We start from the raw sequence: 23,938 nt of genomic DNA on the forward strand, positions 1-23,938 counted from the left end.
CTCTCTCTCTCTCTCTCTCTCTCTCTCTCTCTCTCTCTCTCTCTCTCTCTCTCTCTCTCTCCTTTCTCTTTCTTCTCTTACTCTCCCCCTCTCTTCTCTCTCCATCTCTCTCTTCTCTCTCTCTCTCTCTCTCTCTCTCTCTCTCTCTCTCTCTCTCTCTCTCTCTCTCTCTCTCTCTCTCTCTCTCTCTCTCTCTCTCTCTCTCTCCCTCCCTCTCTCCCTCTCTCTCTCTCTCTCTCTCTCTCTCTCTCTCTCTCTCTCTCTCTCTCTCTCTCTCTCTCTCTCTCTCTCTCTCTCTCTCTCTGTGTCTCTCTTTCTCTCTCTCTCTCTCTCTCTCTCTCTCTCTCTCTCTCTCTCTCTCTCTCTCTCTCTCTCTCTCTCTCTCTCTCTCTCTCTCTCTCTCTCTCTCTCTCTCTCCTCACCTTTCTGTGGAGAATCTGCCGGACGGTGTGGTCCCGGCTTTGTTGACATGCAAACATGAGGGGGGTGACGCCCTCGGTGGCGCCCCCACCACCCCCCTCCTGGTGGGTCTCCACCATCCCCCCAAGGCTGCCCCCAGCCACGCCCGCCACAGCCGCCGTCATCCTGTGGGAGAGAGATGGGGGTGAGTCTGGTGGGAAGGGTACGGCAGAAGGAAACAGAGAAATGGGTGGACATGGAGATAGAGGAAGAAGCAGGGTAACTAGCAGAGAGAGAGTGAGAGAAGAAAGAGAAAGGAGAGAGAGAGAGAGACTAAATACGTATCAAATGACAAAAATGTATGTCCATGTATATAATTACTAAATAATAAATAAATAAAAATTCATTATATTTGTATTTTAAGATATTGTAAACACTGAGATGCTGTACTGAATTTGGCCCCGGGTCGATGTGCGCGCCCATTTTTCATTCAAATAAAAATCCATTTAATAAAGCCGTGAGATGCCTGCCAAATATTAATACTAAAAGCATTACAAACACTTGAGAGGAGACGTATAATCTTCAATAATTATATGTTTGGTTTATATCCGAGACGTTGTGTGCTTCAGTCGTTCCACTACTGAGGTCAATTTCAGTGCTTGAATTTACTGACTAATTTTAAAGGTAGGAGTTACCTTGTCAGGTCTAATGGTTCTTAATTTACGATTGTGGTTTATTACTGCTAGTATCCAAGTCAACACACACGCACACACTCGGGACCAAAGAGCCAGAGCTCAACACCCACAAACACAACTAGGTGAGTACACGCACACACACACACACACACACACACACACACACACACACACACACACACACACACACACACACACACACACACACACACACACACAGGAGTAACTGGTAGGGTGCTCCAGTGGATAAGGGAGTACCTAAGCAATAGGAAGCAGAGAGTTACAGTGAGGGGTGAGACCTCAGACTGGCGTGAAGTCACCAGTGGAGTCCCACAGGGCTCTGTACTCAGACCTATCCTGTTTCTGATATACGTAAATGATCTCCCAGAGAGTATAGACTCATTCCTCTCAATATTTGCTGACGACGCCAAAATTATGAGAAGGATTAAGACAGAGGAGGACAGCCTGAGGCTTCAAGAAGACCTAGACAAGCTGCAGGAATGGTCGAACAAATGTCTGTTAAAGTTTAACCCAAGCAAATGTAATGTAATGAAGATAGGGGTAGGGAGCAGGAGACCAGATACAAGGTATCACTTGGGAGATGAAATACTTCAAGAGTCAGAGAGAGAGAGAAAGACCTGGGGGTTGATATCACTCCAGACCTGTCCCCTGAAGCTCATATCAAGAGGATAACAGCAGCAGCATATGCCAGGTTGGCTAACATAAGAACGGCCTTTAGAAACTTGTGTAAGGAATCTTTCAGAACATTATATACCACATATGTCAGACCAATCCTGGAGTATGCGGCTCCAGCATGGAGTCCATATCTAGTCAAGCATAAGACTAAAATGGAAAAGGTTCAAAGGTTTGCCACCAGACTAGTACCCGAGCTGAGAGGTATGAGCTACGAGGAGAGTACGGAAATTAAACCTCACTTCGTTGGAAGACAGAAGAGTTAGGGGGGACATGATCACCACATTCAAGATCCTCAAGGGAATCGACAGGGTTGATAAAGACAGGCTGTTTAACACAAGGGGCACACGCACAAGGGGACACAGGTGGAAACTGAGTGCCCAAATGAGCCACAGGGATATTAGAAAGAACTTTTTTAGTGTCAGAGTGGTTGACAAATGGAATGCATTAGGAAGTGATGTGGTGCAGGCTGACTCCATACACAGTTCCAAGTGTAGATATGATAGAGCCCAATAGGCTCAGGAACCTGTACACCTGTTGATTGACGGTTGAGAGGCGGGACCAAAGAGCCAGAGCTCAACCCCCCGCAAACACAACTAGGTGAGTACACACACACACACACACACACACACACACACACACACACACACACACACATTAAATACGTTTTGCGATATAATTTAGTAGAGAATGGGGACAGTGAAACAGTTGTTAAACTCGATTTCAAGAGAGGACACTATGGAGAACTTAGACATTTTTTTCATGTGTATAATTGGACAGACTTGTTGCTAGGTAAGGAAGTAAATGAGATGTATCCCATATTTTGCAAAATATACGATGAAGGCACACAAACATTCATACCAAAACAGAGATACAGACCTAAAAAACAGGATTGGTTCAACAGAAATTGCAAGAGGGCCAGAGATCAAAAGACAGAAGCATGGAATCATTATAGAAAGAGGCCAAACCCCCAAACATCCCAGCGATACAAAGATGCGAGAAACAACTACACGGCAGTGAGGAGAGAGGCAGAGAGGAACTTTGAGAAGGGTATAGCAGACAAATATAAATCAGATCCAGACCTTTTTTATAAATTCATTAAAAGTAACCTGCAGGTAAAGGATAATATTCAGAGGTTGAAAATGGGGGACAGATACACAGAAAATGAAAATGAAATGTGTGAAACATTAAACGAAAAGTTCCAAAGTGTGTTTGTACAAAATTAAATCTTCAGGGGAACCAAACGCAATAAGAATTCCAGAGAACAACATAGAGCACATAGAGGTGTCTAGAGACGAAGTGAAACAAATGCTCTTGAAGCTAAGTAAGAACAAAGCAGTTTGCCCAGATGGAGTTTCACCATGGGTTCTGAGAGAATGTGCAGTTGAGCTCAGCATTCCACTTCAACTGATTTTTCAGACATCCCCGTGTACAGGAGTTGTAGCTGATGTATGGGAAAAGGCTAACATAGTTCCAATCTACAAAAGTGGCAGCAGGGAAGACCCCCTCAATTATAGACCTGTATCATTGACAAGTGTAATAGTCAAAATATTGGAAAAAATAATTAAAACTAAATGGGTAGAACACCTGGAGAGAAATTATATAATATCAGACAGATAGTATGGTTTTCGATCTGGAAGGTCCTGTGTATCGAATTTACTCAGTTTCTATGATCGAGCAACAGGGATATTACAGGAAAGAGATGGTTGGGTTGACTGCAACTATCTGGACCTAAAAAAGACTTTCGACAGAGTTCCACATAAGAGGTTGTTCTGGAAACTGGAAAATATTGGAGGGGTGACAGGTAAGCTTCTAACATGGATGAAAAAATTTCTGACTGGTAGAAAAATGAGGGCAGTGATCAGAGGCAATGTATCGGACTGGAGAAATGTCACAAGTGGAGTACCACAGGGTTCAGTTCTTGCACCAGTGACGTTTATTGTCTACATAAATGATCTACCAGTTGGTATACAGAATTATATGAACATGTTTGCTGATGATACTAAGATAATAGGAAGGATAAGAAACTTAGATGATTGTCATGCCCTTCAAGATGACCTGGACAAAATAAGTATATTGAGCACCACTTGACAAATGTAATTTAATGTGAATAAATGTCATGTTATGGAATGTGGAATAGGAGAACATAGACCCCACACAACTTATATATTATGTAAGAAATCTTTAAAGAATTCTGATAAAGAAAGAGATCTTGGGGTGGTTCTAGATAGAAAACTATCACCTGAGGTCCACATAAAGAATATTGTGCGAGGAGCCTATGCCACACTTTCTAACTTCAGAATTGCTTTTAAATACATGGATGGCGATATACTAAAGAAATTGTTCACAACTTTTGTTAGGCCTAAGCTAGAATATGCAGCGGTTGTGTGGTGCCCATATCTTAAGAAGCACATCAACAAACTTGAAAAGGTGCAAAGACATGCTACTAAGTGGCTCCCAGAACTGAAGGGCAAGAGCTACGAGTAAAGGTTACAGGCATTAAATATGCCAAAACTAGAAGACAGAAGAAGAAGAGGTGATATGATCACTACGTACTAAATAGTAACAGAAATTGATAAAATCGATAGGGAAGATTTCCTGAGACCTGGAACTTTAAGAACAAGAGGTCATAGATTTAAACTAATTAAACACAGATGCCGAAGTAATATAAGAAAATTCACCTTCGCAAATAGAGTGGTAGACGGTTGGAACAAATTAGGTGAGAAGGTGGTGGAGGCCAAGACCGTCAGTAGTTTCAAAGCGTTATATGACAAAGAGTGCTGGGAAGACGGGACACCACGAGCGTAGCTCTCATCCTGTAACTACACTTATGTAATTACACACACACACACACACACACACACACACACACACACTGGAAACATTTGGGGTCGGGAAACATTTGCGGGTCTGGAAACATTTGGGGGTCTGGAAACATTTGGGGTCGGGAAACATTTGTGGGTCTGGAAACATTTGGGGGTCTGGAAACATTTGGGGGTCTGGAAACATTTGGGGGTCTGGAAACATTTGTGGGTCGGGAAACATTTGTGGGTCTGGAAACATTTGGGGTCGGGAAACATTTGTGGGTCTGGAAACATTTGGGGGTCTGGAAACATTTGGGGTCGGGAAACATTTGTTGGTCTGGAAACATTTGGGGGTCTGGAAACATTTGGGGGTCTGGAAAAATTTGGGGGTCTGGAAACATTTGCGGGTCTGGAAACATTTGGGGGTCTGGAAACATTTGGGGGTCTGGAAACATTTGAGGGTCTGGAAACATTTGTGGGTCTGGAAACATTTGGGGGTCTGGAAACATTTGTGGGTCTGGAAACATTTGGGGGTCTGGAAACATTTGTGGGTCTGGAAACATTTGTGGGTCTGGAAACATTTGGGGGTCTGGAAACATTTGCGGGTCTGGAAACATTTGGGGACTGGAAACATTTGCGGGTCTGGAAACAGTGGAGGCTACTTACTGGAGGTAAGGAGGGACTGAGGGAGGTAGTAGGAGGTAGGGGAGGAAGTGGAAGCAAAGATGGGTGAGTGAGAGAGAGCCAGAGTGTATATATCTTCACAGTCATACATCCACAAATGCACTGGATTGATCGCCGGAACGACCTCTTCACGTCATGCAGCGTCGTCGTTCGATCCCCAATGGTCCAGGTGGTTCTTTCCTTCCGGCCTCGTATCTAAGCTCCATATCCTCATTTCCCTTCCATGTGCTATATATCCATACCACCACCACCGCACACCTGCGTGGTTACTATGGTGGCAGGGAGGTGGGGCAGGGGCTGATGCAGGGAGGTGGGGCAGGGGCTGGTGCAGGGAGGTGGGGCAGGGGCTGGTGCAGGGAGGTGAGGCAGGGGCTGGTGCAGGGAGGTGGGGCAGGGGCTGGTGCAGGGAGGTGGGGCAGGGGCTGGTGCAGGGAGGTGGGGCAGGGGCTGGTGCAGGGAGGTGGGGCAGGGGCTGGTGCAGGGAGGTGAAGCAGGGGCTGGTGCAGGGAGGTGAAGCAGGGGCTGGTGCAGGGAGGTGAAGCAGGGGCTGGTGCAGGGAGGTGGGGCAGGGGCTGGTGCAGGGAGGTGAAGCAGGGGCTGGTGCAGGGAGGTGGGGCAGGGGCTGGTGCAGGGAGGTGGGGCAGGGGCTGGTGCAGGGAGGTGGGGCAGGGGCTGGTGCAGGGAGGTGGGGCAGGGGCTGGTGCAGGGAGGTGGGGCAGGGGCTGGTGCAGGGAGGTGGGGCAGGGGCTGGTGCAGGGAGGTGAAGCAGGGGCTGGTGCAGGGAGGTGAAGCAGGGGCTGGTGCAGGGAGGTAGGGCAGGGGCTGGTGCAGGGAGGTGGGGCAGGGGCTGGTGCAGGGAGGTGGGGCAGGGGCTGGTGCAGGGAGGTGGGGCAGGGGCTGGTGCAGGGAGGTGAAGCAGGGGCTGGTGCAGGGAGGTGGGGCAGGGGCTGGTGCAGGGAGGTGGGGCAGGGGCTGGTGCAGGGAGGTGGGGCAGGGGCTGGTGCAGGGAGGTGGGGCAGGGGCTGGTGCAGGGAGGTGGGACAGGGGCTGGTGCAGGGAGGTGAAGCAGGGGCTGGTGCAGGGAGGTGAAGCAGGGGCTGGTGCAGGGAGGTGGGGCGGGGGCTGGTGCAGGGAGGTGGGGCAGGGGCTGGTGCAGGGAGGTGAAGCAGGGGCTGGTGCAGGGAGGTGGGGCAGGGGCTGGTGCAGGGAGGTGAGGCAGGGGCTGGTGCAGGGACACCACCTACTTGCTCCACACTATCACCAAAGAACGCGAGCAAATGAACCACAAGAAGCTAAGACTACAAGAACAAGGAGAGTGCAGAAGGCTTATGACCCCCAACACAGGAGCCACTATCTGTAGCCATCAAACTCACCCATATATATGTCTGACCCGTGCCTGAGATGACCCAGGGAGCCCATGTCTATCATGTCACCCGGTAAGCTGCTCCATAAATCTCTAATCCCATTTCCAAACCAATTATTACCCAATTGTTTCTATTTTAACCTTAACCAATTTGTAAACATTGTTTGTTGTTCTATATTGTGTTGGTATATAAAGTTCTTATAAATATCCCCTTTGTTATACCCTTCATCCATTAGCATACTTTCACCATTACACCCCTTTGCCTTCCTGGAGAATATATATATTAACTGTTCTTTGTTTCTTTCCATAAAATAGTTTCAGAATTCGTATAATTACCTTTGTCATCTTCACAGTGAATATGCTTACCTGAGGCCACCATCTCTCTTATCATTTCGACCGAGCCAGGGAGCCAGGGGCTTGTCAAAGGTCCCACTTATTGTTCCTGAAGATTTTGTCCAACTCAATTTTAAACTGAAGTGCTGTCTTGATATTTATAAGGACTGAGCGGGTAGGCGGTTCCATAGGTTTATGACCCTATGGGTGAAACACCTCCCGTTTTCTGTCCTGAAGTGTGACTTGAGGATGAAAGTGTCTGCCCTTGTATGTTAGTCCCGAGGCCCTGCTAACACCACAATAACTTGTAACTATATAATATTATATAAAACCCACTCTTCTGTCCTCTGTTGATCATTAATGATTAATTAAATGGTGTTAGAGGTCCCGCACCGCTGGGGTTACCATCGTCTTGCCCAGAGACATATAATGCATATAATTATGCATATAATTATGTAAATGTGGTGCATATAATTATATAAAACAATTTGCACTATTATTATATGTTGTGCATTAATGAGGGTAAACAACATTATTACTAATAATAATTGCAGTAATAATAATAATAATAATAATAATAATAATAAACCGAGCAAGTTCGAATTTAAACTTGAGTGACAGACATGAAACCATCATCAGGTCACTGACCCTGGAAGTGTTTGAGCCTTTGACGGGTGACTGACGCTGACTCTGTGGCTGGAAACTTGACATTCAGTGTGTGGGGCTGGACACTTGACCTCCAGTGTGTGGGGCTGGACACTTGACCTCCAGTGTGTGGGGCTGGACACTTGGCCTCCAGTGTGTGGAGCTGGACACTTGACCTCCAGTGTGTGGGGCTGGACACTTGGCCTCCAGTGTGTGGGGCTGGACACTTGACCTCCAGTGTGTGGGGCTGGACACTTGACCTCCAGTGTGTGGGGCTGGACACTTGACCTCCAGTGTGTGGGGCTGGACACTTGACCTCCAGTGTGTGGGGCTGGACATCTGACGTCAGATACGGTTCCAGATACCAGTGAACGCCATCTTCTTGACTGGAGAATACATCAGTAGTTAACGGGTGTGACGTGTCCAGAACGAGGCCATTATCGAGAGCGCTCGCCTTCATTACTAACTGAATCGCCGTGCTCTAATTTTTTAACAGGCTACTCTCTAGGTAGTCGATTGCACAATATTATCGAAGCCTTCGTGTCTGATTCAAACCCCCTGGTCTCGACGGAGGGTGTTAGCCAGGGTGAAGTGTTCACTGACCATCTGCTCTCAATATCGGAAATACGATGACCTCACAGTTAGTGGTGACGGCCCTCTTGCCCAGTCTTGTATATGCCACCACACATGTCCAGTCTTGCCACTATGTATACCACACCACACATGGACATCAATACTACCCATGTCAATACGTGGGTCACTTGGACCAGCTTGTTGGCCATACCTGCTGGTGAATATCTGGTGTGTATATATACCATATTGACAGAGTTTATAGGATAGACACCATTAAACATCGATCTCCGGGGAGATTTGAGGTCAGTACCTAACACTGTAGTTGGGAGGGAGGTGGCGACGGACAGTGCCAGAGCAGGAAGTGACTCACCAACTGACCTCCTCGTAAGTGGCAACCAACCAATCGATAAATAGCTTTCATGATTGGCCGATCATTAAGTGGGCGGGGCCCTCGTCTTTGCTAGCACCAATCACGACCTCTTAAAAATTCCGCAAATTCGGGATTTAGGACATCTTGGCTTCCTGTAAGTATTTACAAAGAAATGTTCACATTGTAGTACTTGGGGATAGGAGAGTATAGCTCCTGGGCTTGCCTCTTCACCTTCGTGTAACTGGTGTCGCTCTACTCAAAATTTCCCATGATTTCTTCATCTCTCTAAAAGACAGTTTTTTTGTCAAGTACACCTCTTTATTCCGGCCTGTCAATATTTTCACTAGCACATTATCTAACATAGTGCACACTTGAGTCATAAACTCTCACCCACCGCCTTAGACAGATATGAGTAACACTTAGTGGGTCAGCCAGAGCCTCCATCGGGCTCGCGCCGGACAACCCTGGACAAAATCTGAGCCACCGTACAGGAAAGTTCAGCGCCCCCATGGGTAATGTACTCTGTAATGTAAGTGGTGGATGTGAAGGACGGAATTATCAGCTACAAATGGACAGACAGAATAAAACTACAGATTACTAGAACTACAGCAATAGTAAGGAAAGCTGCTTCCAAACTGCTGGCCAGGCTCAGGGACGAGCGTGGGCCAGTGATGCTCTGAGAGTTCCCGCCTGCGAGGCCCCAATGCGGGCAGCAGTTTGTCGTTACCTTTGGGTCGCGGAATACACCCAAAATGCCTTGCTTTTTGGTGTATATAAACTGAAAGTTTATATTAATCTTGGACTATGTTCAGGACTAAAGTGTTCGTGCTGATTGATCAATTAGCTATTACGGTGGTCTTGATAACCCTCCAGTTGATACCCCATAAGTCAAATAGCAAACTGGTCTTACATTAAATGTTTCGGCTGTCTCTTTGGTCTTTACTTTTTCTTCACTGATTTGTTGCATTTTTTCATTAGGAAGAACTCGTTCAGAAAGTTAAAATAATCATCTTTGTTACCTAGCCTACACACGGGGTTCATTGCAAGTTTTAGAGATGGCAAAATAAATCATAACAATGTGGGAGGAAACTGTGGGGTGTGTTTACATATCACTCAGCAACACACCCACTGCGCATGCGCCCACCAGAGCTTGCTCAGCCCCTCACGTGAGGTGATCCTTCCCTCCCTCCATGTTCTTCCTTCTCTCCCCTCCTACTTCCCCTCTCCCTGTGCCACTTAAGTATAAAACGCAGGTTTCTAAGTGCAGGAGTATAAGTAATTATAATCGATGACTCGCATGAGGCAAGGAGAGTATTAGACATTCATTACGAATGAGAGAGAGGGGGGAAGGGGCAAGGTAGACCACAGTTGAGAATATTCTCAACTGTTTTTACCAGTTGGAGGTTGAGTGGGTGGGTGAGCGTGAGGGAGTACATGCGGGGAGTGTGTGGCAGAGTGCACAGGTTGGCAGCGTGAGTTGAGTCAATCTTTGTTATGAATGTTTGGCCCTCACCCCAGTCCAGCAACCTGACCCCGGTACCTGTGTGTGGGGTCAGGATACCTGCACCCACAGTTGTACCCACACCTGTAGCCACATCTGCAGCCAACATAACAATAGTTTGCAAACTGCGTTAAAACTCAATCAGAAATACAGCCCAGTCTCAGAGTACATCCGTTACAAGACACCAAACCTCCCACAAACCACCAAGCCTAGATATTTGTGATGCTCTCAAAGCATATTACTGTTCCAATAACAGTATACTTATAAACTGGCAAGTAAACCCCTGTTCTAAACAGAGAATATTCACAAGTTATAATTTTATTGTATTATATATCATTGATTTTTTTCAGCACTGAATGCTGAATAAATCATCTGAATGCTCTGTGTTCCCTTCTTTGAGGCTGTAGGGCCCTACAATTGCACCAGATAGGGATACCCCCCTATATACATATATATATATATATATATATATATATATATATATATATATATATATATATATATATATATATATATATATATAGTTTTACAGGAATTTGCTTTACAGGAAGTTTTACAGGAACTTCTTTTCGACTGCTCATAAAACGGAGGAAAGGGTCCTGAAAGATATTGTTGATAGGAACGTTATCCCTACAGACAAAAATCAGAAGATGCAATTGATGATTTACTATAAAACCAAAAAAACGGCCAGCCTACTCATGAGAAACTCCCCAGACACATAGCAGAATGCCTTGAAGGAAACCAACGTCGTCTATGCCATCAAATGCCCACTTGGGGACTGTAAGCCTCAAAGAACTCAGTATATAGGCAAGACAACATCTCTTTCCAGGCGATTAACGATGCATAAGCAACAGGGCTCCATTAAGGAACATATAATCTCTTCCCACAACCAGACCATCACCAGAGAAGTCTTAACAAATAACACAGAAATCATCGATAGATACAGCGATAGCAAGCGGCTCGACATCTATGAGGCACTACACATCAAAAAGTCAACACCAGCAATCAACAGCCAATTAATGCACAACTATATTCTACCCACTTCAAGACTCTGCACCAATATAGAAGCATCAAGAGGAAGTATGAGCCAATATGCCCTCTGCAGTTACTTCCATTCTTATGTTCTCATATCCAATTAATACCCATAGTTTCGTGTTTTGTCTTGTGTTTGTCACAAGTTTGTTCACCTCACCCAAAACTGTTGCACCATATCACCTCACCCAAATGCGAGTATAAGTATGGAGGGATTTGCGTGTTTACTGGTTACAATTGTGTGTGTAAACTAAAATGTTAGAAAATGTAATAAGTTATTACGAAATGCGTTCAAGTGTCGCGTGAGACTAGAAATAAAAATGAATTTTGGAGAATTGATTTTTCAATTACCATCGACAGTGAAAAGAAACATAAGAAATATTGAGAAAATTCGTGTTAGAATTATCAATCTTATCTTTTCGGTCATATTTAACAACATATATATATATATATATATATATATATATATATATATATATATATATATATATATATATATATATATATATATATATATATACATATATATATATATACATATATATATATATATATATATATATATATATATATATATATATATATATATACATATATATATATATATATATACATACATATATATATATACATATATATATATATATATATATATATATATATATATATATATATATATGTTTCATTGAATATGACCGCATATTCTGTATTTATTATCTTCTGGTTTAGGGCTTCTATCCCTCTAACTATTTTCTTAGCATCAGGGCTTAATTGAAATAGGAGTTCTCCAAAACTCATTTTCGTACTTAAATTTCGTAATTCACATAAGAATAGAACAATCTACCATGAACACCCAAATCACGGAAGTATTTACTCTACCCACCATGAGAGTTAGGACAAGACAAGAACATATCGATGCCAACACAGAAGACAATGTCCAACATAACAGGCCAATTACACTGGATTAATCTTTGTGTTTAGATAGGAGATGCCTCGTATGGGCCAATAAGCCTTCTACAGTTACCTCTATTCTTATGTTCTTATGTTTCACCCCACATTTATCCCTTATGTATCCCCCCATGTTTTCACCTTTATTCTCTTATCACCTGACCCAGTGCGGGTATAAATTCAACCAGCATTGTAAGATCTCTTCACTTGAGAATGAACCATGGAGGTTCGAAACGTTGTGCGAATTGTATAAATAAGTGTAATATATTCTATAGTAAATCACTTCTTTTCTTCACCTTAAAAGTACGAAAATTAGTTTTGGAGAACTCCTATTTCAATTAAGCCCTGATGCTAAGAAAATAGTTAGAGGGATAGAAGCCCTAAACCAGAAAATAATAAATACAGAATATGCAGTCATATTCAATGAAACATGTTTGAAAGAAAACCTGCTGCTAGTATACACCAATATATATATATATATATATATATATATATATATATATATATATATATATATATATATATATATATATATATATGACAATGTCAGACCACGGAGGAAAAATGAAACAGGAATTTCCTTAAGTACTTTCGTATATTAATACATCTTCAGAAGGAGTCTCCTTCTGAAGATGTATTAGTGACTCCTTCTGAAGATGTATTAATATACGAAAGTACTTAAGGAAATTCCTGTTTCATTTTTCCTCCGTGGTCTGACATTGTCATATATATATATATATATATATATATATATATATATATATATATATATATATATATATATATATATATATATATATATATATATAACAGTACAAAATGTCAACACTCAAAGTGAGTATCAGAGACACAAGGTGGAAATAAAGCAAATAATAAAGAAATCAACGTAAACTATAAATGAAAACAAAAAGTTTACTCAGGAGTGAGTTTGTGGGGGGGGGGCGGTTGCCTCCTGGGCGGGGTCAGTAATTAGACCCTAGTGGGTGAGTGGGTGAATTAACAGGCGCCTGTATCAAGAAGGGTACGAAAAATGGCGCTCGTATCAAGAAGGGTACGAAAAATGGCGCCCGTATCAAGAAGGGTACGAAAAATGGCGCCCGTATCAAGAAGGGTACGAAAAATGGCGCCCGTATCAAAAAGGGTACGAAAAATGGCGCCCGTATCAAGAAGGGTACGAAAAATGGCGCCCGTATCAAGAAGGGTACGAAAAATGGCGCCCGTATCAAGAAGGGTACGAAAAATGGCGCCCGTATCAAGAAGGGTACGAAAAATGGCGCCCGTATCAAGAAGGGTACGAAAAATGGCGCCCGTATCAAGAAGGGTACGAAAAATGGCGCCCGTATCAAGAAGGGTACGAAAAATGGCGCCCGTATCAAGAAGGGTACGAAAAATGGCGCCCGTATCAAGAAGGGTACGAAAAATGGCGCCCGTATCAAGAAGGGTACGAAAAATGGCGCCCGTATCAAGAAGGGTACGAAAAATGTTGATGGCGCCAAGAACGCAAGAGAAATACTGAAAGCGTGGAGAACAAGACAGACAAACAGACCGACTATGGACACCTTCCACCCCGAGACCTGGAAGAATACTATATACCTTATACTGCACAAAAACATCTAATAAAATGCAATATAAACAAAACCTAAGAACAAAGACCATTGTGAAACAAGACAAGCAAGTTTCTGGCATGTAGACAACTTACAAATATACTAGAGAGGCAGCGTGTATCTCCAGATTACTAGCTCACCCGAAGCTTTCAACTATACCTGAACAAGAGATAAACAAATGTTCACAACCTGTACTGTTCTGGTATTATATTGGTGGCTGGTGTGTCTCCTCCACTACTTGATGCGTTCCCCTTCCTCCCACTGGAACATTATCTAACACAGTGCACAGTTACAGCCACAACAGACCACTGGAACATTATCTAACACAGTGCACAGTTACAGCCACAACAGACCACTGGAACATTATCTAACACAGTGCACAGTTACAGCCACAACAGACCACTGGAACATTATCTAACACAGTGCACAGTTACAGCCACAACAGACCACTGGAACATTATCTAACACAGTGCACAGTTACAGCCACAACAGACCACTGGAACATTATCTAACACAGTGCACAGTTACAGCCACAACAGACCACTGGAACATTATCTAACACAGTGCACAGTTACAGCCACAACAGACCACTGGAACATTATCTAACACAGTGCACAGTTACAGCCACAACAGACCACTGGAACATTATCTAACACAGTGCACAGTTACAGCCACAACAGACCACTGGAACATTATCTAACACAGTGCACAGTTACAAACCCATTAAGATTTCAACTTGGATTCAACAGAGCAGAAGAAGTTGTTAAACAGGTGGGATAAAATCTTACTGAAGCGACCATACGAGTCATAAATACTCATCCTCCGCCCAAGTAAAACAGAAAAACGCCCAAGTAAAACAGAAAGCCCACTGCGCGGGCTTAGGGCCCGCGCAGTGGGCCAGCCAGAGGCTTGGGGCCCGTGTAGGAATATCCCTGCAAAAAAAAATCCTCTTCGTCTGTCCCTACAGTTTCCCCCCCTCCCCTAAGACCCTCCCAAACAAGTGTATACGCAGCACATCGCCAAGCACGAACTTTGACATTAACATGTTCAATACCTGGAATAATTTATGAACACGGGTTGTGTTGTGTTAGTACCGACCCGTACAACCACACACCCCCTTTCTAACATTCAGATCCAGCAGGTGTCTCTTGACCTCCTCTCTCGTAATTTCGAACTCTTCCAAGGCCACCTGGTTTACCTCCCTTTCTCCTAGCACAGTGACCTCACCTTGTTCTATTGTGAAGACCTCCTGGAACCTCTTGTTGAGTTCTTCACACACCTCTTTGTCATTCTCAGTATACCCGTCCTTGCCTGTTCGAAGTTTCAATACCTGTTCTTTCACTGTTGTTTTCCTTCTGATGTGACTGTGAAGTAGCTTTGGTTCAGTCTTGGCTTTGTTTGCTATATCATTTTCAAAACTTTTCTCTGCTTCTCTTCTCACCCTGACGTACTCATTCCTGGTTCTCTGGTATCTCTCTCTGCTTTCTGGTGTTCTGTTATTCCGGAAGTTCCTCCACGCCCTTTTGTTCAGTTTCTTCGCTTCCATACATGCCCTATTATACCATGGATTCTTCTGTTGCTTCTCGGATTTTTCCCTTTGGGCCGGGATGAACCTGTTTACTGCCTCCTGACACTTTTGGGTAACATAGTCCATCATACCCTGTACAGACTTATCTCTGAGGTCTGTGTCCCAAGGTATTTCACTTAGGAAACTTCTCATCTGTTCATAATTCCCCTTTCGGTATGCCAGCCTTTTGATTCCTAGTTCTTTTTTGGGGGGAGATAAGTCCTACCTCTACCAGGTACTCAAAGTTCAATACACTGCGGTCACTCATTCCCAAGGGCGCTTCCATCTTAACTTCCCTTATATCCCTCCCATTTAGGGTAAATATCAAATCAAGCATTGCTGGTTCATCTTCTCCTCTCATTCTTGTTGGTTCTTTGATGTGCTGGCTTAGGAAGTTTCTTGTTGCCACGTCCAGCAGCTTAGCTCTCCATGTTTCTGGTTCTCCATGCGGCTCTCTGTTCTTCCAATCTATCTTCCCATGGTTGAAGTCTCCCATAATTAGTAGTCCAGATCCATTCCTGCTAGCAACAGAAGCTGCTCTTTCTATTATGTTAATGGTGGCCATGTTGTTTCTATCATATTCCTGTCTAGGTCTTCTGTCACACACACACACACACTGTGTGTGTGTGTGTGTGTGTGTGTGTGTGTGTGTGTGTGTGTGTGTGTGTGTGTGTGTGTGTGTGTGTGTGTGTGTGTGTGTGTGTGTACTCACCTAGTTCACCTAGTTGTACTCACCTAGTTGTGCTTGCGGGGGTTGAGCTCTGGCTCTTTGGTCCCGCCTCTCAACTGTCAATCAACAGGTGTACAGGTTCCTGAGCCTATTGGGCTCTATCATATCTACACTTGAAACTGTGTATGGAGTCAGCCTCCACCACATCACTTCCTAATGCATTCCATTTGTCAACCACTCTGACACTAAAAAAGTTCTTTCTAATATCTCTGTGGCTCATTTGGGCACTCAGTTTCCACCTGTGTCCCCTAGTGCGTGTGCCCCTTGTGTTAAACAGCCTGTCTTTATCAACCCTGTCAATTCCCTTGAGGATCTTGAATGTAGTGATCATGTCCCCCCTAACTCTTCTGTCTTCCAACGAAGTGAGGTTTAATTCCCGTAGTCTCTCCTCGTAGCTCATACCTCTCAGCTCGGGTACTAGTCTGGTGGCAAATCTTTGAACCTTTTCCATTTTAGTCTTATCCTTGACTAGATATGGACTCCATGCTGGGGCTGCATACTCCAGGATTGGCCTGACATATGTGGTATATAATGTTCTGAAAGATTCCTTACACAAGTTTCTAAAGGCCGTTTCTAAAGGCTGTACTCACCGAATTGTGCTTGCGGGGGTTGAGCTCTGGCTCTTTGGTCCCGCCTCTCAACCGTCAATCAACTGGTGTACAGATTCCTGAGCCTATTGGGCTCTATCATATCTACATTTGAAACTGTGTATGGAGTCAGCCTCCACCACATCACTTCCTAGTGCATTCCATTTACTAACTACTCTGACACTGAAAAAGTTCTTTCTAACGTCTCTGTGGCTCATTTGGGTACTCAGCTTCCACCTGTGTCCCCTTGTTCGCGTCCCACCAGTGTTGTGCTGTGTGTGTGTGTGTGTGTGTGTGTGTGTGTGTGTGTGTGTGTGTGTGTGTGTGTGTGTGTGTGTGTGTGTGTGTGTGTGTGTGTGTGACTGACTGACTCAGATAGCGTCTATATGTTGATCACGTGACATGATGGACAGTCACGGTACCTCTGCACTTCATTATCATCCCTTTCTCTTTCTCTGTCTCTGCTTCTCACTCGCTTCCCCTCTCATTTTCTTATCCTCTTCCTCCCGTGCCAGTTCCTCTGCCGTACTCCTGTTTCTCGTCCCATTGCCCCGCCATGCGAATCTATTTGAATTGTTAAGTACATATGGAAAAAGCTGGGACTCCAAACTCGCCCTGGATGTAATATTCTCAGTTTCCAGTGTCAGATCACAGACCAAACGTGCATCATGCAGTTCATTTCAAGACGACTAACTTCATTAATAACGAAAATCGCAGATGACACAAGACTGGGAGAAATGAGAGAGCTGAGGTGTAGTTATGGCCTAAATTGCTGCATTGCCACATCAGGAGAAAAACAACAGTAAAGGAACAGGTTATGAAATTAAGGATAGGGGCGGAAGAATTCACTACAAACGACAAGGAAGTGTGTGAGGAACTGAATAAGAAATTCCAGGAGGTCTTCACCTTAGAGCAAGGATAAATCCCTGAGATAAGAGAGGGAATAGCTAACCAGGAACCACTGGAAGAGTTTGAGATTACCAGCAGGGAAGTAAGGAAGTGTTTACTAGAGTTGGATGTGACAAAGGCTATAGGCCCAGATGGAATCTCCCCTTGGATACTAAAGGAAGGAGCAGAAGAACTGTGCCTACCACTCTCCCATAGTGTATAACAAATCACTGGCAACAGGGGAACTGTCAGAAATTTGGAAAGCAGCTAACGTAGTTCCGATATACAAGAAAGGGGATAGACAGGAGGCACTGAACTACAGGCCAGTGTCCCTAACCTGCATACCATGCAAGCTGAAGGAGAAGATTGTGCGAAGAAAGCTAGTGGAGCATCTGGAGCCAAAGAACTTTGTAACACAGCATCAACATGGGTTCAGGGATGGCAGGTCCTGCCTCACATTGTTACTTGAATTCTACGACCAGGCAACAAAAATAAGGCAAGAAAGAGAAGGGTGGGCAGACTGTATATTTTTGGATTGTCAGAAAGCCTTTGATACAGTGCCACACAAGAGGCTAGTGAAAAAGCTGGAGATGCAGGCTGGAGTGAAAGGGGAGGTACTCCGTTGGATAAAGGAGTACCAAAGCAACAGGAGACAACGAGTCAGTGTGAGGGGGTGAGGTCTCAGACTGGCGAGACGTTACGAGTGGAGTCCCGCAGGGGTCAGTCCTTGGATCTATACTGTTTCTGATATATGTAAATGATTTCCCAGAGAATATAGAATCGTTTCTCTCAATGTTTGCTGATGATGCAAAAATTATGAGGAGGACTGAAACAGAGGATGATAGTGGGAGGCTACAAGATGACCTAGACAGACTGAGTGAATGGTCCAACAAATGGCTGTTGAAGTTCAACCCGAGTAAATGCAACGTAATGAAACTAGGCAGTGGAAACAGGAGGCCAGACACAGGATACAAAATAGGAGATGAAGTACTTAATGAAACAGACAGAGAGAAAGATCTAGGAGTTGATATCACACCAAACCTGTCTCCTGAAGCCCACATAAAAAGAATAACGTCTGGGGCATATGCGAGGCTGGCTAACATCAGAACAGCGTACACGAACCTGTGTAAGGAATCATTCAGAATCTTGTACACCACATATGTAAGACCAATCCTGGAGTATGCGGCCCCAGCATGGAGCCCGTACCTTGTCAAGCACAAGACGAAGCTGGAAAAAGTCCAAAGGTATGCCACTAGACTAGTCCGAGAACTAAGAGGCATGAGTTACGAGGAAAGGCTGCGGGAAATGCACCTTACGACACTGGAAGACAGAAGAGTAAGGGGGGACATGATCACACCCTACAAAATCCTCAGGGGAATCGACCGGGTAAACAAGGATGAACTATTCAACACTGGTGGTACGCGAATAACTGGACACAGGTGGAAACTGAGTACCCACATGAGCCACAGACACGTTAGAAGGAACTTTTTCAGTGTCAGAGTAGTTAACGGATGGAATGCATTAGGCAGTGATGTGGTGGAGGCTGACTCCGTGCACAGTTTTAAATGCAGATATGATAGAGCCCAGTAGGCTCAGGAATCTGTACACCAGTTGATTGACAGTTGAGAGGTGGAACCAAAGAGCCAAAGCTCAACCCCCGCAAGCACAAATAGGTGAGTACACACACACACACACACACACACACACACACACACACATTGGATCGGAAAACTGGAATTGGAAACAAACATGGCAGAGAGCAGACGTAATACAGGGGGAGGAGGAGGAGGACAAGATGTCTCGCTTGAGAAGGCACTCTTTCTAATGTTGAGAGAAATCAGGGTGGAACTACAGGTAATGGGGGAAAAGGTAGCCAACCTGCAGGATGAACTTATTGTGGCAAAGGAGGAGATTAATAGCCTGAAGACAGTATGAGACTACAAGATGACTTAGACAGTTGGAGGAAAGTAAATTCATCGAGACATGATAACAAAGTTTAAAATAATGAAAGGTCAAAACAAAATTGAAAAAAAATAGAATGGGTATGACCTGAGTACACATTTGTAAGCCAGAGACGCAGATGAACACTTCTTTAGTGAAAGTGTTCATAACAAGTGGAATAGGCTACAGCAGTAAGAAACTTCAAGAGCAAATACAACGATTTATGCAAGAATCAAAAGACATAAAGAACAGTAACAATATTATTACCTATCTTTATTTTTGTATTACAAATAAAACATATTTAATATTTATCAAGTTGTATTGCCGTCTTCGGCGCAGTAAAGCAAATTCCGGTGATAATTGATGACTTTCAAATACGGATATCACAGCTACTGCTTGGGATGGTGACGTCGTTCATGCATTATATTCATAATCCGCAGCGTGACAGCGTTCGTGAATAGCAGCTTATATTTTCATCATGCTCAGGTCCTGGGTCGATACAGTGTAAGTTTTCCAATAATGAATTTTATATTTAGAAACCTTTCACACTGTGAAAATGGCAAGTAATTATCTTATGTGCATTTCTCGTTCTAGTATTATTGCCTTCGCTGTTATAGCGGTCGTTCTGGTTTTTGTTATGAAAGGAGCTAGAATCCACATTTCACGGTCGTCCATCTTGACACACAAAAGCATCTTTTTGTTGCTTCAGCCAATAAATGTCTAACACCCCCCCCCCCACTCTACCGCTACCATAAATACACTTTCACGACGGCGTTTGCTCATGTCACAGTTATTGTGCAATTCGTCAAATTTAAAAAGCACTGACAACATTTCGGTAGTCAATTGTTTACTAATCTGCATATTTCAGTCGTCGTTCGAGGAAATGTGACGTCAGCAGCGCAGACGGAATGATATGGCACCTGTTTACATTTATTGTTATCAGACATTTTACAATATACAAAGTCAAAAATAAAGAATTTAACTAACCACGAATGTTACTTGCAACAAAAATTTTAGTTTTTATTGTAATTACAGCGTACAAAGTCCCCATAGATGGTCGCAGGGTAATTGTACTGACAATTCATATAAAATACCTTGAGGCAATACACCATACATGAGGCTATATACACCAAACATGAGGCTATACACCAAACATGAGGCTATACACCAAACATGAGGCTATATACACCAAACATGAGGCTATATACACCAAACATGAGGCTATACACCAAACATGAGGCTATATACACCAAACATGAGGCTATATACACCAAACATGAGGCTATACACCAAACATGAGCCTATATACACCAAACATGAGGCTATACACCAAACATGAGGCTATACACCAAACATGAGGCTATACACCAAACATGAGGCTATACACCAAACATGAGGCTATATACACCAAACATGTGGCTATATACACCAAACATGAGACTATACACCAAACATGAGGTTATATATACCAAATATGAGGCTATACACCAAACATGAGGCTATATACACCAAACATGAGGCTATACACCAAACATGAGGCTATACACCAAACTTTAAGCTATATACACCAAACATGAGGCTATATACACCAAACATGAGGCTATATACACCAAACATGAGGCTATATACACCAACCATTAAGCTATATACACCAAACATGAGGCTATATACACCAAACATGAGGCTATATACACCAACCATTAAGCTATATACACCAAACATGAGGCTATATACACCAAACATGAGGCTATACACCAAACATGAGGCTATACACCAAACATGAGGCTATATACACCAAACATGAGACTATATACACCAAACATGAGACTATATACACTAAACATGAGGCTATACACCAAACATGAGGCTATATACACCAAACATGAGACTATATACACCAAACATGAGGCTATACACCAAACATGAGGCTATATACACCAAACATGAGGCTATATACACCAAACATGAGGCTATATACACCAAACATGAGGCTATACACCAAACATGAGGCTATATACACCAAACATGAGGCTATATACACCAAACATGAGGCTATATACACCAAACATGAGGCTATATACACCAAACATGAGGCTATACACCAAACATGAGGCTATATACACCAAACATGAGGCTATATACACCAAACATGAGGCTATATACACCAAACATGAGGCTATATACACCAAACATGAGGCTATACACCAAACATGAGGCTATATACACCAAACATGAGGCTATACACCAAACATGAGGCTATACACCAAACATGAGGCTATACACCAAACATGAGGCTATACACCAAACATGAGGCTATATACACCAAACATGAGGCTATATACACCAAACATGAGGCTATATACACCAAACATGAGGCTATATACACCAAACATGAGGCTATATACACCAAACATGAGGCTATATACACCAAACATGAGGCTATACACCAAACATGAGGCTATATACACCAAACATGAGGCTATACACCAAACATGAGGCTATACACCAAACATGAGGCTATACACCAAACATGAGGCTATACACCAAACATGAGGCTATATACACCAAACATGAGGCTATATACACCAAACATGAGGCTATACACCAAACATGAGGCTATACACCAAACATGAGGCTATACACCAAACATGAGGCTATATACACCAAACATGAGGCTATATACACCAAACATGAGGCTATATACACCAAACATGAGGCTATATACACCAAACATGAGGCTATACACCAAACATGAGGCTATATACACCAAACATGAGGCTATATACACCAAACATGAGGCTATACACCAAACATGAGCCTATATACACCAAACATGAGGCTATACACCAAACATGAGGCTATACACCAAACATGAGGCTATACACCAAACATGAGGCTATACACCAAACATGAGGCTATATACACCAAACATGTGGCTATATACACCAAACATGAGACTATACACCAAACATGAGGTTATATATACCAAATATGAGGCTATACACCAAACATGAGGCTATATACACCAAACATGAGGCTATACACCAAACATGAGGCTATACACCAAACTTTAAGCTATATACACCAAACATGAGGCTATATACACCAAACATGAGGCTATATACACCAAACATGAGGCTATATACACCAACCATTAAGCTATATACACCAAACATGAGGCTATATACACCAAACATGAGGCTATATACACCAACCATTAAGCTATATACACCAAACATGAGGCTATATACACCAAACATGAGGCTATACACCAAACATGAGGCTATACACCAAACATGAGGCTATATACACCAAACATGAGACTATATACACCAAACATGAGACTATATACACTAAACATGAGGCTATACACCAAACATGAGGCTATATACACCAAACATGAGACTATATACACCAAACATGAGGCTATACACCAAACATGAGGCTATATACACCAAACATGAGGCTATATACACCAAACATGAGGCTATATACACCAAACATGAGGCTATACACCAAACATGAGGCTATATACACCAAACATGAGGCTATATACACCAAACATGAGGCTATATACACCAAACATGAGGCTATATACACCAAACATGAGGCTATACACCAAACATGAGGCTATATACACCAAACATGAGGCTATATACACCAAACATGAGGCTATATACACCAAACATGAGGCTATATACACCAAACATGAGGCTATACACCAAACATGAGGCTATATACACCAAACATGAGGCTATACACCAAACATGAGGCTATACACCAAACATGAGGCTATACACCAAACATGAGGCTATACACCAAACATGAGGCTATATACACCAAACATGAGGCTATATACACCAAACATGAGGCTATATACACCAAACATGAGGCTATATACACCAAACATGAGGCTATACACCAAACATGAGGCTATATACACCAAACATGAGGCTATATACACCAAACATGAGGCTATATACACCAAACATGAGGCTATATACACCAAACATGAGGCTATATACACCAAACATGAGGCTATACACCAAACATGAAGCTATATACAACAAACAATAAGCTATATACACCAAACATGAGGCTATACACCAAACATGAGGCTATACACCAAACATGAGGCTATACACCAAACAGGAGGCTATACACCAAACATGAGGCTATACACCAAACATGAGGCTATACACCAAACATGAAGCTATATACAACAAACAATAAGCTATATACACCAAACATGAGGCTATACACCAAACAGGAGGCTATATACACCAAACATGAGACTATATACACTAAACATGAGGCTATATACACCAAACAATAAGCTATATACACCAAACAATAAGCTATATACACCAAACATGAGGCTATACACCAAACATGAGACTATATACACCAAACGTTAAGCTATATACACCAAACATGAGACTATATACACCAAACGTTAAGCTATATACACCAAATATGAGGCTATATACCTTATTTAACTACCTACTAAATACCTATTATTTAACAGTAGGGTAAAACTAACCTGTCTCACGACGGTCTAAACCCAGCTCACGTTCCCTA

General features: G+C 43.1%; 1 protein-coding gene across 3 annotated transcripts in view; it reads right to left on the reverse strand.

Annotated features, from left to right (window-relative positions):
• The window catches only part of LOC123763913 (uncharacterized), a 144,361-nt gene that overhangs the window by 116,700 nt on the left and 3,723 nt on the right, over positions 1 to 23,938 (reverse strand). For all 3 annotated transcript variants that reach the window (XM_069330176.1, XM_069330178.1, XM_069330175.1), the window contains exon 2: positions 423 to 585. In XM_069330176.1, the coding sequence (XP_069186277.1) occupies positions 423 to 584 (162 nt within the window). In that variant the 5' untranslated portion in view covers position 585. The remainder of the gene's footprint in view (positions 1 to 422; positions 586 to 23,938) is intronic.

The sequence above is a fragment of the Procambarus clarkii genome, chromosome 23, assembly GCF_040958095.1.
Source record: "Procambarus clarkii isolate CNS0578487 chromosome 23, FALCON_Pclarkii_2.0, whole genome shotgun sequence".
Lineage (NCBI taxonomy): Eukaryota > Metazoa > Arthropoda > Malacostraca > Decapoda > Cambaridae > Procambarus > Procambarus clarkii.